This window comes from Phoxinus phoxinus, assembly GCF_949152265.1.
Source record: "Phoxinus phoxinus genome assembly, chromosome: 2".
NCBI lineage: Eukaryota > Metazoa > Chordata > Actinopteri > Cypriniformes > Leuciscidae > Phoxinus > Phoxinus phoxinus.
This window is the reverse complement of record NC_136877.1, coordinates 27,089,654-27,104,576: the sequence shown is the minus strand read 5'-3', so window position 1 is coordinate 27,104,576 and position 14,923 is coordinate 27,089,654. Positions and strand designations below refer to the sequence as shown.

Genomic DNA, 14,923 nt, shown 5'->3' with positions numbered 1-14,923 from the left:
ATCCGCTGCTGTGCCCTCTTCACCAGTGATGCAGTGTTTACCGACCAGGTGAAATCGTGTGTAATGAACACCCCCAGAAACTTTATGCTGCCAACCACCTCCACGGTTATGTTGTTGATGAGTAGTGGAGCATGGCTGGGCTGGTTCCTTCTGAAGTCGACAATGAGTTCTTTAGTCTTGTCGATGTTCAGGATCAGGCTGTTATCTCTGCACCAGCCCACCAACTGCTCCACCTCCTCTCTGTAGGCCAGGTCCTTGTTAGTCAAAGCACATGGTGAAGATTGTTCCAGCTGCAATAATCCTGTTATGTTTAGATTTCTTCTAAGCAAGAACTGCCTGTAAGTAGTTTATATATTTTATGTTTACAGTATATAATAATAGATTTGTGCTAATTTCATGTCGAGTTAAAATCATATACGAGTATAAATCTTTGATTTCAATTTGTGAACTGATTGTTTACTGAGACATTATATTTCATTGTAATTAAGCTTTGTTAGTATTTTTACGAGAGACAATTTCACCTTAGTGTATTTTTTGTGCTTATTTTCAGTTTCACTCCTTTGTTCATGTCTTCATGCTCAACAAGAGTCTCTTATCAGTGATGCGCGGGTCAATGTATAAACAACCCGCACCCGACCGACGTTTTCAACTAACCCGCCCGCAACTCGGACCGCAAAAAAAAAAGAAAGAAAATATTGGACCCGACCCGCGTTTTTTTAAAGTAGCTAGTAAATGCTCATCGTCATGGGCCATAGACGGAGGAACTAGGGGTGCGCATTTTTCTGAATGCTGATATCGCCTAGTGTTTTGTAATAAAGGCTTGATTTATTCATTTATTTCGTTTCATTTTCTTAACAATTAAGATGCTGCATGTGTTTATCCAGTCTAATCGAAGTGTGCGTCTCTCCCCCGACTTTCCCAACAAAAATCCCGCCCCCTCTCAGAAATACATAAAACTGACATTACTGAGCTATATGCGTTTAAAAGTAGCCTATTAAAATGGCACAATGGCATTGCTCAGTTCAACGTGTTGGGAAATCGGGCATTTTGTCCCGCGTCAGCTTTTATTCAAATGCGTTTAATATGTTTATAATGCGCTCAACATTCAGGTAAATAAGGATTTCCCACTGTCATCTCTGACTGAGCTCGTGCGTCATCCTCGCGCAGTTATTCAGCCAATAAAGTGTAGTAGGCCTATGTATTTCATAGAACATTGTGTCTAGTACTATATAAATTACAAAGGTTTAATTGGCATCTTTATTTCAAACGACCCGACCGACCGCGACCCGAATATCATTAAAAATATTTTTGGATGACTCGTAACCGCGGGTGACCGCAGGCACCCGCTCATTTTGGATCAACCCGCGCATCACTGGTCTCTATTAAACGGAGCTAAGAAGCTATATTCTGAGTTTCTGACTCTCATGTTTTTCATGACGGGAGTTTGGCTGGCTGTCTAATTTTGGTTAAGAACACCAATTGGAGGACAGTACACTCTCTATTTGTATACAAATTGCTGCACATTAATTTAATTCTGAATTGTGGTCAAGTTCACCATAATTGTGCATGCATTTAATAATTATTATCTTAACGAATAATGCAACAAGGACGAAGCTGAAGCATGTAAACTGCGTTGTTTGTTTATTCAGAATGTAATGGATCGCAAATGGATCCGAATGAAGAAACGTTAAAGAAAAAGAAAAGAAAAACGTGAACAATGATGAACATAGAAAATTACCAAGAATGAACTTTGGATGGCCTAGGAGGAGTAGGCCTCCCAGACAGCTATCGGTCCAGATCTGGCCGACACGGTACACCTGGAATCCACACAGCCCGGATGTGGGCCAGATCTGGACCAACAATATGTTGCTGTCTGGGCTACTACTCTAATATAATTCAACAAGGTTTTAGAAAATAATATTTTTTAAATAAAATAAATAAATTTAACACGGGCCCCGGTGTGATACGTGCGAGTGGAGGAGACGCTGCGCATGACACGTGACGTGGTGCATTTTGTAACACAAATGCTTGATCAAGGGGTTTATAAAGATTTGAATGCAAAAGAAAAGGCATGAGATTTGGCTGTTTTTGTATAAAGATTGTATAACTATGTACAAATAGAATCGCAATATACTGACAAAACATTTTCAGTAACAACTTTTGGATTGGAAATAAAAAGAATGAAGGCATGTTGTGTTGACAGCCGCGGTTCAGTTGCGTGCTGCAAACGCCAAATAGCTTATGTGAAACATAAACGCGTGCTGCTCCTGCATCGCATAGGCTACGTAATCCAAGACGCACCGCATACGCACTGCAAACGGAGTAGGCTATGTGTGAACCTGACGTTAAGTAATCCTGGATGAGGCATCGACATCAGACCGAGCAGCGTTAAATAAGCAGCCAATCAACGCACGGTGCCCTGTCGGTATAAAAACCCGATCGCCCGTGCCGCTCGCCGAACTGGAAATGAGAAGCTCAGTCACTGTCGGGCGCGCGGATGGCACGGCAGCTTTTACGCGCCGACTGTCATGCATAATCGCTTGTTGACGAAGGAAAACGGCGGCAACACCATGCAGTCTTTATTGTCCGTGGCTCACTCTCCCGGGATACCTACAGCCGTTTCATTCATGTGGAAATCAGGAAATCCACAGTCGTCCAACTGGTCGGGGCTGGAGAGGGAAAACGCGAGTAGTCTCGCCGACTTGGACACATTTGATAACCGGCGTGCACAGTATGGCCAGTTTACTCCATCCACCTCAATATTCCTGACAGTTCTCATGACACTGCTGGTGTTCGCCACGGTTCTCGGGAACGCGCTTGTCATTTTAGCTTTTGTGGTTGAGAAAAGTTTACGCACACAAGGCAACTTTTTCTTTTTAAATTTGGCCATAGCGGACTTTCTTGTCGGTGAGTGATATTGATAAAGGTTTGCATGTCAGTTTTCGTTTTAACTCTGCAGTGTGTTGAAATGTAGCTGTGTTTTTATGGATTTTCAGGCGGGTTTTGCATCCCCGTGTATATTCCCTATGTCCTGACGGGTGAGTGGAGGCTGGGCAGAGGTCTGTGTAAACTGTGGCTGGTAGTGGATTATATGTTGTGCACCGCCTCAGTCTTCAACATCGTGCTCATCAGTTTTGACAGGTTTCAGTCCGTCACTAAAGCGGTGAGTGTATATCACACACACACACACACACACACACACACACGTTATTTTAAGAACTGTTTACTAAAAGGTTCTTTGAAGAACTAAAACATTTTCTTTAATGGCCTCTCTACGAAACCCTGTATATATTTTTAAGAGTGCACGGACTGTGTAGCTACAATTATGACATTTGAGCGCTCCTAATTAGTTGAAATCGGTTTTGGAGAATGGTAATTCAAACTAACAAGTGAGCCACCACTGACAAGAAACGGTAACAAAATAAATTGGTTTTCAGAGATGAGCACAGCATAACAAAACACAGGGATGATTCACAAGATATCTGTGGAAGCTTGTTTCCGCCACAGAATAAAACATTTAAAACAATAATTGCGACTTTTTATTCCCCTCAGAATTGCGAGGAAAAAGTCAGAATTGCGAGATAAAAAACTACCGATATATTTTTTTCTTTTTATTCTGTGGCGGAAACAATCTTCCATAGCTCACAGAAAAATACTAATTCTGTCATAATCTCCTCTCCCGCATTCCACATTCCAAACGTGTAAGACATATTCCTGTGTAATAGTTAAATGCACTTTTAATGTGCAAAAACACTAAGTCTTTGAACAATGATAAATCAGCTTATAAAGTCAATTATAAATAGCTACACAGACCACAATATTACAAAATAATTGCCTAATGTTACATGTTTTAATTCCTTGACAATAATAAACAAAAACATGGTAATGATGAAAATGAAGAATTTCAGATTATATGTGGTTTCCACATAAAACAAGTATCACTGTGAACATTTCCATATATAGACCGTTCCATTCAGGAGTTGGCTGTTCACATAAAGATGAATCAATCTAACACAAATACGTTTTTACATCACATACATATATAACTATTTGGACAGACAGTGAGTGCTGATTTACAAATGTCATGCACACTTTTACACTTGTCAATCATCTGTCAGCATGTATTTATATCCCAGCATGCAGCAGCAGCACACAAAAGCATGAACCCAATTGCATCTGCTTTAGAGATGAATGCACTAAGACATCCGTTTAATCATAATATTTATTTATTTAATCTGGCAACCTATCATCTATCTGTTCGTTCTGTCTAGCCCTGCATGTAATTCATATTAATTCAGTAATAAATCTGTTTTTCAGGTGAGTTACCATTGCCAGAAGGGGATCACCAGAGAGGCTGTTTTGAAGATGCTCTGCGTGTGGCTGGCAGCGTTCCTTCTTTATGGTCCAGCTATTATCAGTTGGGAACACATCGCAGGAGGAAGCGTAGTGCCAGATGGAGAGTGCTATGCCGAATTTTACTTCAACTGGTATTTTCTGATGACTGCCTCAACCGTCGAGTTCTTTACCCCTTTCATAAGTGTCACTTATTTCAACCTCAGCATTTACATCAACATCCGCAACAGATGCGCAGTGAGAGAAGAACAGCCGACTCACATTCGGCTTAGGAGCCTCAAAATGAGGCCGCTCAGAGCCGGCGATGTACAGCGTGTGTTTTTTGTGAGGCCTGTAGAGGAAAGTGGGGCCGCAAATTTGTCCTCGAGGTCACAGTGCTGTCGGTTAGCTTCTACTGCAAAGGTGTCCGCCGCAGAGTTCGCCAATGGCCGACAGACTAAACGAAGAGACAGCACTATTGCAGACCTGCCTCCTCTGCAGGTCGGAGACCGGCTCCTGCCATCCGGTGAGGCACAGTTTCATTATGTGGATCACTCGGCTGGATCACACAGACATCGCCCTGATATGGTTGCTAGTCTAGCCAGCCGCTTTCGCCTATCTAGAGATAAGAAGGTGGCAAAGTCTTTAGCTGTAATAGTTTGTGTTTTTGGACTCTGTTGGGCACCCTACACACTGTTGATGATCATTCGGGCAGCATGTCACGGTCAGTGCGTCCAGCACTACCTTTATGAGATCTCGTTCTGGCTGTTGTGGATAAACTCATCCATCAATCCAATCCTGTATCCTCTGTGCCACAGCAGCTTTAAAAGAGCCTTCAGCAAATTACTATGTCCGAGCAAGATAAAAATACAACCTCAGAACATTGACCAGAAGTATTAAATTTATGAGGATGACCTCGTTTACAACCCCCCCACCCCGTTTAATGTGCTTATATCTAGCAGTAATGAACAGTAGCACAACATTTTCATGTACATGTAAATAAAAAGACAAAGACCTTTTATCTACTTATTTAAAATCACATTTTTCTATGAAATTCAATAATGTATTATTGATTTATGTATAAATGTCTGAAAGTGTCCAACGCAGTGCCATGTTTGCCTTTGTATGTAATAAAATAAAATCCCATTTCAAAATAAACTACTGGTGAAGTTACAAACATAATGGAGTGATATACTTCTTGAAAGTAACCACGGTCTGATATGGTCATATATAGACCAGTCCATCTATAATTGTATACTGATTGTACATAACAGATATAAAGGGATTGCTGGCGAAGCCTGTAGTTCCCCTAGCAACGGCGGGACCTATAATTCTTATAATCATATCAAAGTAACCAATTTATTACGGATTATTTTATTTCAGGGCTTATAGCAAAGTCTGAACACTTAAATCAACGCTAGTAAGATGTACAATGCATTGAGATTCTCCGTTTAAACTGAGTGAGAAACCATTCTTAAAAAATAATAAACATAGTGACTTTATATGAAATAGTACTTCTACAGGCCTGTGGGGTTAATATTTTTTATTTGTGCAAATGCCATGAAATCAATGATATTTTGTTGTAACTGATTTACAATTAGATTATACATACAATATATGAAGGGAGGGGGAATCATAATTCAAAAAAGTAGACAAGATGCAAGAGAAGGCTTCTGACATAGTTTCGATTCACAGCCACAGCTACTCATCTATACACATGTTCACCCATTCCACGTATTAGTCAACACTGTCCCACTCCACCAAAGAGACTGCCGTAAAGTAAAAGGGTGAGAAACGAGACTATTCATTAGTTACACAAATGTCTTTAATCCAGCATGGCGTTTAAAATATTAATGCTGAAAAAACGTAGTAGAATCAAGTGTAGGTCCTCGAAAGACCGTAACAATGCATGGCTCAAAGCTCAGCCTTTTTTCTCCAGTTTGGCGGGGCAAGTAAGTGGTGTAGCAACACAAAGGTTTTTTTTTTTTTTTTTTTCACTCTCTTAAATATATAGTTTTTATTCTTGCTCATTTGTATGGCAACAATAGTATCAAGAGGGAATGGTAGTCTGAAGGAAGCGCAGAGTAGGAGTGCACTGCATACACTGTTCTCTAAGGAATTCACAAGAAAACGCCTCACGAAATGAGAAAGAGGAAGGAGGGAGAGAGAATAAGACAGACAGGCAGAAGACAAAAACAACATACAGAAAGTATGAGCAGTAAGAGGAATGGGTAGAGAGGCAGGTGGGTTTGGCTTTGTTTTTCCCCTGGCTGGAATACCCTGGTGTGCACATGTGGGCATATACATATATCTCTCTATGCATGTGTACACAAATATAAATGTAGACGTGTGAGGCTCCTACAGCACCAGCCCTTCGTAAGCCGGCCCTTCGGACTCAGGCGACTCTCTCTGCAGACGCAGGTGCTCCAGTGTATTGTGGAAGTGTTTGTTAATCTGCTCCGTCTCCTCGCTGGCCTCCAGGTTTGGGAGATCCTCACGGATCTTCTGGATCAGCTGATTCAGGACTTGGACCGTCACCTGTAAGACAAACAGGCACGCAAACAAACAGAAAATGTAAATCCAGGCTGATCTGGATTTATGGAGACAAAACTCAGAGACAGAAAGTAATGAAGAAAGACAGAGCGGAGAGTTTTTCTTAGTAACAGTGTAAGATCTTAATATTCCTGTGATTAGACTATGGTTACTGATTATTATCACATATCTTAGTTTGCAGTGCACATATATTTCGATTTGCGTGAAATTAATGAGGCAATATATATTAGTACCACATGGGTTGATGTGTACCATGAAACAATGACAAGAATTGTCTTTCTGTTGAATTGTCCTCATGGGCTGCAAGAAAAAACAAATATATAATGCAACCAGTGTAGTCCAATTCCACAAATGAACAAATTAGCCTTTTGAGTTGGTTCTATTTATATTGATTTAAAACCACGCAGCGAGACCAGTGCAGTCTGACGTCTAACGAATGACTCTTAGGAATCAGTTCTTTTCATGAAGGTAAAGAGGATTTACTGGTTTGATCAACATTTGACTCGCTAAACTGCAAGTTAGAATTATTTTCAGCGATGTCATTATCGAAATGAAGACAATGTGTTGTGAAAGATATTTGGGGTCAGTAAGATTGTAATCTTTTTTGAAAGATTTCCATTTAAAATAAATGCGGTTCTTTTCTAAATGACTATTCATCACAGTTTCCACAAAAATAATACGCAGCAGAACTGTTTTCAACATTGATAAATACACTAAATGTTTCTTGAGCAGCAAATCAGCATAATAGAATTGTTTCTGAAAGATCACGTGACACTGAAGACTGAAGTAATGATGCAGAAAATTCAGCTTTGATTACAGGAATGAATTACACTTTTAAATATATGAAAATGGAAGAAGTATTTTATGTTCACCAAGGCTGCATACAGTATTACTGTTTTTACAGTATTTTGGAAAATAATCTGGAGGATATAAACAAAAATCTGTAGGAAACACTGGAGAAGTTGAAGTATAGACAGTTCTGTTGATTATAATGGCCATGCAATTTCTATAAATGTGAGAGATCTTGCTCTCAGTGCAGACATGGTGCAAAAACTGCCAAGCACTAAAGCACTTACTGTTAGCACTGCAAGCAATTTACCCAGACGAGAATCTCAGGTAAACTCACACACCCACACAGCCAGAGACACAAACACACAAAAATAACTTTGGTGTCAACGTCTACGGATTTAAAGGCAGCATTTTATTTTTTACATTATCACACAAGCCACGCACAAATGCAACAATAATTTAACCGTTGCATTCGGATGTAAACATTTCGTTAACAGTGGTTCGCTTACTGTAGACGCTGGCCGACTCGGTGAGTCTCTAATTGATTCGATACCAGTAGCTACATCACAAACAGCAGTCTCTTCAAGCGATGCTCCATCTACTATTGCGAATCGCATGCAAAGGATTAATCCTACATCATTAAATAATTTAACGTGCAGGATAAATCCGGCAATCGTAAAGCATCGTGGTTTCAAACTTTTTAGAACAGTAAACCATGCTCGCATTCTTTGGGACTCTCGATTAAAACCAAGTGGACATTTGAACATTCGAAGTGTTATTCCTAAAAATGATCAAATACAACATATTTTATGTGCATCAAATTTGGATTTTTTTTATGCCTGTCAGAACCATGGTTGCATGAAAACTCTCCTGCTGACATGTTAAATGTGTATGGTTATAAAATGTATAGATGAGACAGAACTGACGGTAGGGGTGGATGTGTGCTATTTTATGTTAAGGATAGTATAAGATGTAAGCAAATCCAATGGTCTTGTGTAAACGACTTGGGACGTGTGTCCAAGAAAGCATTTTTAGCCATCTGAAAACGCCGAGCTGTGAGCGCTTGAGAGCGTTTTGGCAGTCGAGAGACTTTGCATGTTATGATACGGAATATCCGCGAAAATGTATCGAAGTATCTCATTTCACATATATTTTGTTTTGATTCTATATTAAAATATCGATACAATGTAACATATTTTCTCTGGCTCTTGTTTTAAATTATTGTGTTCCGTTATGTGCTTGTTGTCATCTGTTGACGTTGTACAAGCAGAATGTGGCGGTTGTTGGTCAGTGTGGTATTAGTCCCGCCCCTCCTCCACTGTGATTGATTGGACGGTTGGGTAGAAAGTGACAGTGATGAGCGCTGTGTTTTACCCAAAGTTGAACATTCTTCAACTCTCGGCAACCTGTAAAAAACGAGTGCTCAGCGCTACAGCGTGAAAAAAAAAAAACATTTTCATTACGCTTAGGCCTATGGCGTTTTAAAGACGCGGTGCTCCCATTGAAAACAATCGAAAAAACACGCCAGCCGCGTGAAAAAACGTTTTGGTGGACACAAGGCCTTAGTATGTATTGGTCTTAAAAATGAATATTGTCTGATCAAATGTCATTTACTGTAATTGGAATATAAATACCACCATCTTCAAAGACGGTATTTTATGAAAAATTAAACACTCTTATTAAACTGTGCAATACTAATAATGAGATTATTTTATTAGGAGATTTGAATATAAACTGGAACGACAAAGGAAGAAGATAACTATAGCAAGTCATTCTGATTTTCAGCAGATTATGCAAGGGCCAACTAGGGTAACTACTTCCTCTGAAACATGTATTGATTTGGCTTTCACTAATAGACCAGAAAGAATAAAGAAATATTACAATCTGGTAACAGGATTGTCTGACCACAATATGATTATGATTGTAAGAAAGCTTACTAAAAGGAGATTTAATTTAACAATTGACAAGAAGAATACCTAAAATTTTGAAAACGCAATTAAAGAAACCGAGTGGAATGATTATTTAATATATAAGAGTATAGATGAAAACTGTAATTCTTTCATGACTGAAATTCAAACAATTATAGACGGTTATACAAGGAAAGTGGAATGTAAACCAGGACAAAGAGAATATCTAGCATGGTTAAATGAAAAAATCCATTCACTCGTGAAACAAAGGGATCTTGCTCTTAAGTTAGCTCTCAGGTCTAAGATGGAACATGACAGGCGTTTATTTACCACATTAAGAAATAAGGTTGTAAAGGCAAAAGGTTATCAGTGAATCTAAAGGAAATCCAAATAAGGTGGCAGAAGCTTTTAATAATTATTTTATAGATTCTACAAAGTCTTTGGTTCAGAAGGTACCTGGTTTAAATTACTTAGTTAACCTATACATAGTTATCTAAAATTCTAAATTGGAGCATTACAGACTAATTCTAAAGTACATATGATTATCTCATCTCTTAATAGTTCAAAAGCAAATTATGTATATGGGATGGACAATGTTTAATAAAACTTATAAGGAGGCACTCATTCCTCCCATTTTAAAAATTGTTAATTGGTCTATAAATGAAGGAGCGTTTCCAAGTGTTTGGAAAAAAGCAATAATTACACCAGTGTTCAAAACAGGTGATCATATGGCTACTAGCAATTATAGACCAATTAGTATCCTACCAGGATTATCTAAAATGGCAGAAAAATGGATTTCTGAACAGATATTACATTTGAATAGTACTCCATTCACTTTACAGCCAATGCAATTTGGGTTTCGAAAGTATCACTCTACAGAAAGTGCAAATTGTTTTCTTTTAGAAAATATAAAATCTAAATTGGCCAAAGGAGATGTGGTGGGAATTGTCTATCTAGATTTAATGAGAGATTTTGATACAGTAAATCATAAGTTTTAATAAGTTATCAAATTATAATTTCTCACCAGAGGTAATTAAATCGATAAGATCATACATTGTTGATAGAAAACAGTGTGTCCGGGTAAGCAATAAGACTTCACAAATAGTTATTAATTCTGTTGGTGTACGCCAAGGTTCGATTTTGGGACCATTGTTGTTCAGTTTGTACATTAATGACCTAGCGGACGTTTGTGCATCTACTGTTAACTGTCAGATGTATGCTGATGATATGACCCATAGCTATGCATGGTATTGCCCCACCTCCACTTAATGAGTTTATTAAAAATCATAGGCCTAACTCATCTACTAGAGGGGATTGTATAATACCACATAGGAGTAGTGCTTTTGGGCAGTCAGCTTTTTCTTATAGACATGCACATGCATGGAATACAATACCTACAAAATTAAGAAATATTACATCTTTTTCTACATCCATAAAACAATGGTTATTGGATAATCAATCATGTTTTCATAATTTACAGTAGAGGCTTGTTTTTGTCTTATTATATTTAAAGTCATTCTGTATTTGTATTAATATGCTTTGATTATGGTTCTGTTTGTTGGAATGTGTTTTTTTTATGTTTTATGGACTTGTGGATTTTACTATCAACCTGCCAGGGACTACAGATGAAAAATAGCCTGTATGGCTAAATCTGACTTAAGTGCTTATGTTAATTCATGAGCATTGTCATTTTAAAATAAATAAATTCCCAACGCTGTTCTCCATTATATACATTAATGACAGAACAAACATTGACAGGTAAATGTGTCAATGAAATTCAGCGTGGGAATTCGTTTCTGTTTTCGACTCTCCCATTTATTTCCACATTTAAAGAGGCCCTTGTCCTTGGATGAAGCTCAGATGTCAAGAGCGACCTCTGTAATAAGTCTGCTGTCTGATAGGCACACCTTGACTTTAACTGCGTGTGTGTTTGTTTGTGCTTCCTCTTAGCCCTGGCCGCCCTGTGCCCTCGATGTGCTCCAGCAAGTCCTGACTCAATCTCCCCAAATTGAACACGGATACAGATGCTTCCTCTCAGATGAGTGAAGGTTAGGTATAATCTAGCACTGCTTGCTCCAGACAAAAATGTGGAGCACGGAGAGGGAAATTGCAAATGAGTGAGAAACGGAGAGACAGAGCAAAGGCAACAGGTTTAAAGAGAGCAAGTATTAAGAGGTAAAAGAAAGCGAATAAGAAAAACTAGGGGGTGAATGATGAAGTGTGAAAAGGCATCTCTGGTCATACCGCATCATTCTCTCGCTCATAGAAGCAGATGTATCTGTTGAGGATCTCGATGAAGAGCTGAACTTGCAAGGACGGGTCCATGCACTGGTTAGCGATTTTCAGAGCCTTCTTTAAGCATTCCATCACCCTCCGCCCATCACGGATCTGACAACAGAAGACATTTTTTTTTATTTCACCTCAAATTATTACATTTTATCTTGGCAAAGGCAAGTGTATGGGGTTACAAATTGGATGGGGAAGCTCTGTTGTTAGGGGCAACACATACCTCCCAACAACATGCTGTGGAGTCGAGAGAAGAAAAACAGCATGATCCTATCTGTCCACATGCATTTATGAGTCACAACAACATTCTCTATTGATCTATACTAGAAGAAAATAAGCACAACTGCTACATCAGGTTCCCTGCATTAAGTGTTATTTCAAGGGGGCTGATGTATTATTATTGATCGCTGCAAGAATGTCAGTTATATAATGCACTATACATTTAACTCTAAAAATATTTGTCAACCTGCTTATGTCAAACAGTCATAATATAGTCTTCATTGGCTGCCCACAGACAATGCCTACTTTGACCAGCTCTCAAACACTGTAGTTGTAGCCGAGATTTAAACCAATCACAACAAACAGGGCCATCTGACCAATCAGAGCAGAGTAGGCTGTCTGAAAGGAGGGCTTTATAGAGACTGAATCTTTGAACAAACCGTTTCTGACAACGAGAAAAAAGGTGATGCTGCAATGCATATTATGAGAAAATTAAGAGACCTCCAGAACAAAATTAGGAACCTTTAAAAAGCATCATAGGGGCACTTTAAATGTAGAATAAATACTGCAAAGTATGAAGTTCAACGATCACAGGCACCACACTGCACAGCAAAATGGCACACTGGTGCAATGCAGGAGCTAGTCACGTATAAGCATGAATCACCAACCCCCCCACACACGCACACAAAAAACATTAGGATTGAATCCAAGAATGTCCATTATATAGATGTGTGTGCAATCTATGAGTGGAATAGACCTGCCTATTGCTAAACTAGTAGTATGAGATCAATTATTGACATGTAGTGATAATTTCGGTTTTATTTTGGTCTGTGTGACCCTGTACACACTGCCAATTAACTCAATAGTTTAACACCCAGGGTTGCCAGATGGCGGGCAAACACAGTGTTCTGCAGCTATGGAAAACAGCAAACAAACTAGATCAGAGATGGCAGATTCTACTCGACCTAACAATCCTCAATATCTGACCTTGTTGGCTCATTGTCAGCCACTGTCAATTGCACTCATTCTTGTTGCATGTCCTCAAACTGGCAAGCCATGTTAGATTAGAGTCTGGGGAGGAGGGGGTGAATGAAAGCAACTCTCAAAGAATTTAACATTTGGACTGCAGTGCCAATTTTAAAGGCTTGTTGTCAATAATGTGCTCTATTAAGTGAACATGATCAGACATGAATACACCTTGAATGAATAAACAGAACGATAACCAATTGTGTACAGCCTACACAAAATGCTGCTTCTAAAATGAATCACTGAGTTTCACTGAAATCCCTGGCAGATTCATTTACAGTTGTGAGCAATTTACCCTTAATTATCACCTCAATACAAATGACTCAGAAGAACATCTTCCACCTACACAGTCTTGAAAATGAAAAAACCTTCTAGAAAAGCTTTAAGCTTCAGAAATGACAGCAAATACCCAAATATCCAATCCTACTCACACTCTCAGTTTCATACGTAAAATAACACGGTTCATTGTCAAAACGCCCACAATAACTTACTGAGATCACACAAAAATACACTTAAAAACGGAAAACGACACCCATTGAGAAGCATCAAGACATGATCATTCTGACAGACTCAAATCTAACAGGTTATGTAAGAATAACATCTTTCATCATGATCAGACATTGACTACTGCCACGATTATGGCACAATTGGAAAAGAAACTAAAACAAGCGCATGAACATTATGTGCCAATTTGTGGTGAGGTCATAACTTTGTTCAAGAATATTCAATGAGACTTACATAACCTGCGATCCAATTACCAACTTAAGGTCGGTTTAATTCACAGTCACAAAACACAGTCAGAATTACTAATATTAGAAATGAAATTTTCTGAACACCATATTTCATTGGCCCTATAATCTGTGGAAGACATGGACCAACCTCTTCTCCACCTTTGTCAGTGTTGCGTCCTGACCAGAAAAGGTGGGCACAAATGCTGACTGCACGGCACTGGTCGGGTTTCTTCAGCAGTTTAGAGGCAGCCAGAGCGCACTGGGTACGCAGGGGCTCGTGGTTCTCTTCGCTGAAGCACCGGGAGCGCTCAAACGTGCCAATGATCAGGGTGATGGCGGCCAGCTGAGCCTTTGAGTCGCTGATCTCGTCTTCATACAGAGAGAACGCCTTGGGACACACACGCAAAAATTAAGTCACTTTTCTAGAATTAATGTTTTTCTAGGTGTGAGAATCAGTCAGTGCAAAGCTAATTAAAAAATGTTTTATCTAGTCTTGCTCTCAGGGTATTACCGTATCATTGTGAATAGTAATGAACATGAGAGGGAAGGATAAAGAATCTTTGCATGTTAACCATCTTGATAGTGACCTATTAGGCATTTAATCAAAATGCTTCTCTACCTGAGACATGAACTCGTAGGCAACGGTTTCGTGGTTCTCGAAGCCGATCTCTCCAGCCGCCAGAGCCCCCTGGAGGAAGAGCCTCAGGGGTAACTCTGCCAGCTCTGCTTTGATCAGAGCGCTGATGGTCTGATGGGCGAATGAGAAAATCTTCTGACATTTCTTTTCCCATTTATCATCCTGTGGAAGAGAAAGATTGACATGTATATATAAAAAAATCTCTTCTATTATGACCTGTGATTCAAATGCGAGTGCATTTCATTAAGTGTGAAAATATGACAGATGAGGCTTGTGTAACCATACTTCCATGAGAAAGGAAAGGTGCACTTTCATTTTCACACTATGAAAGCCAAATGCAGTGCTTTAAAGGCTTTCATTTTAAGGCACTTAAACTGTATTGTCTTACGTTTTTTGGATAGAAAAAAAAAATTAATGTTTCTTAAATTACTTTATGATTTCTC

The 14,923-nt window shown here is 39.1% G+C and overlaps 2 protein-coding genes across 2 annotated transcripts in view; one reads left to right on the top strand and one right to left on the bottom strand.

Moving 5' to 3' along the window:
• The first annotated feature begins 1,812 nt into the window (after window positions 1-1,812).
• Window positions 1,813-5,512, top strand: hrh3 (histamine receptor H3). Its single transcript, XM_079604953.1, has 3 exons — window positions 1,813-2,907; window positions 2,997-3,163; window positions 4,318-5,512. The coding sequence occupies exons 1-3, from the start codon at window positions 2,529-2,531 to the stop codon at window positions 5,230-5,232; spliced, it is 1,461 nt and encodes a 486-aa protein (XP_079461079.1). The 5' UTR covers window positions 1,813-2,528; the 3' UTR covers window positions 5,233-5,512.
• A 285-nt stretch (window positions 5,513-5,797) lies between these two features.
• The window catches only part of vps35 (VPS35 retromer complex component), a 29,200-nt gene continuing 20,074 nt past the window's right edge, over window positions 5,798-14,923 (bottom strand). Inside the window, exons 15-18 of the mRNA XM_079585796.1 lie at window positions 14,463-14,642; window positions 13,992-14,231; window positions 11,826-11,969; window positions 5,798-6,870 (exon numbers count right to left, since the gene is read on the bottom strand). Of these exons, the coding sequence (XP_079441922.1) occupies window positions 6,691-6,870; window positions 11,826-11,969; window positions 13,992-14,231; window positions 14,463-14,642 (744 nt within the window). The 3' untranslated portion in view covers window positions 5,798-6,690. The remainder of the gene's footprint in view (window positions 6,871-11,825; window positions 11,970-13,991; window positions 14,232-14,462; window positions 14,643-14,923) is intronic.

Excerpts from the sequence above, each read along its gene's own strand:
- hrh3 (XM_079604953.1), top strand. The coding sequence starts at position 2,529 with ATGCATAATCGCTTGTTGACGAAGGAAAACGGCGGCAACACCATGCAG. Across the intron at positions 2,908-2,996 it reads CATAGCGGACTTTCTTGTCG|GCGGGTTTTGCATCCCCGTG; the intron begins GTGAGTGATATT and ends ATGGATTTTCAG. Across the intron at positions 3,164-4,317 it reads TTCAGTCCGTCACTAAAGCG|GTGAGTTACCATTGCCAGAA; the intron begins GTGAGTGTATAT and ends TCTGTTTTTCAG.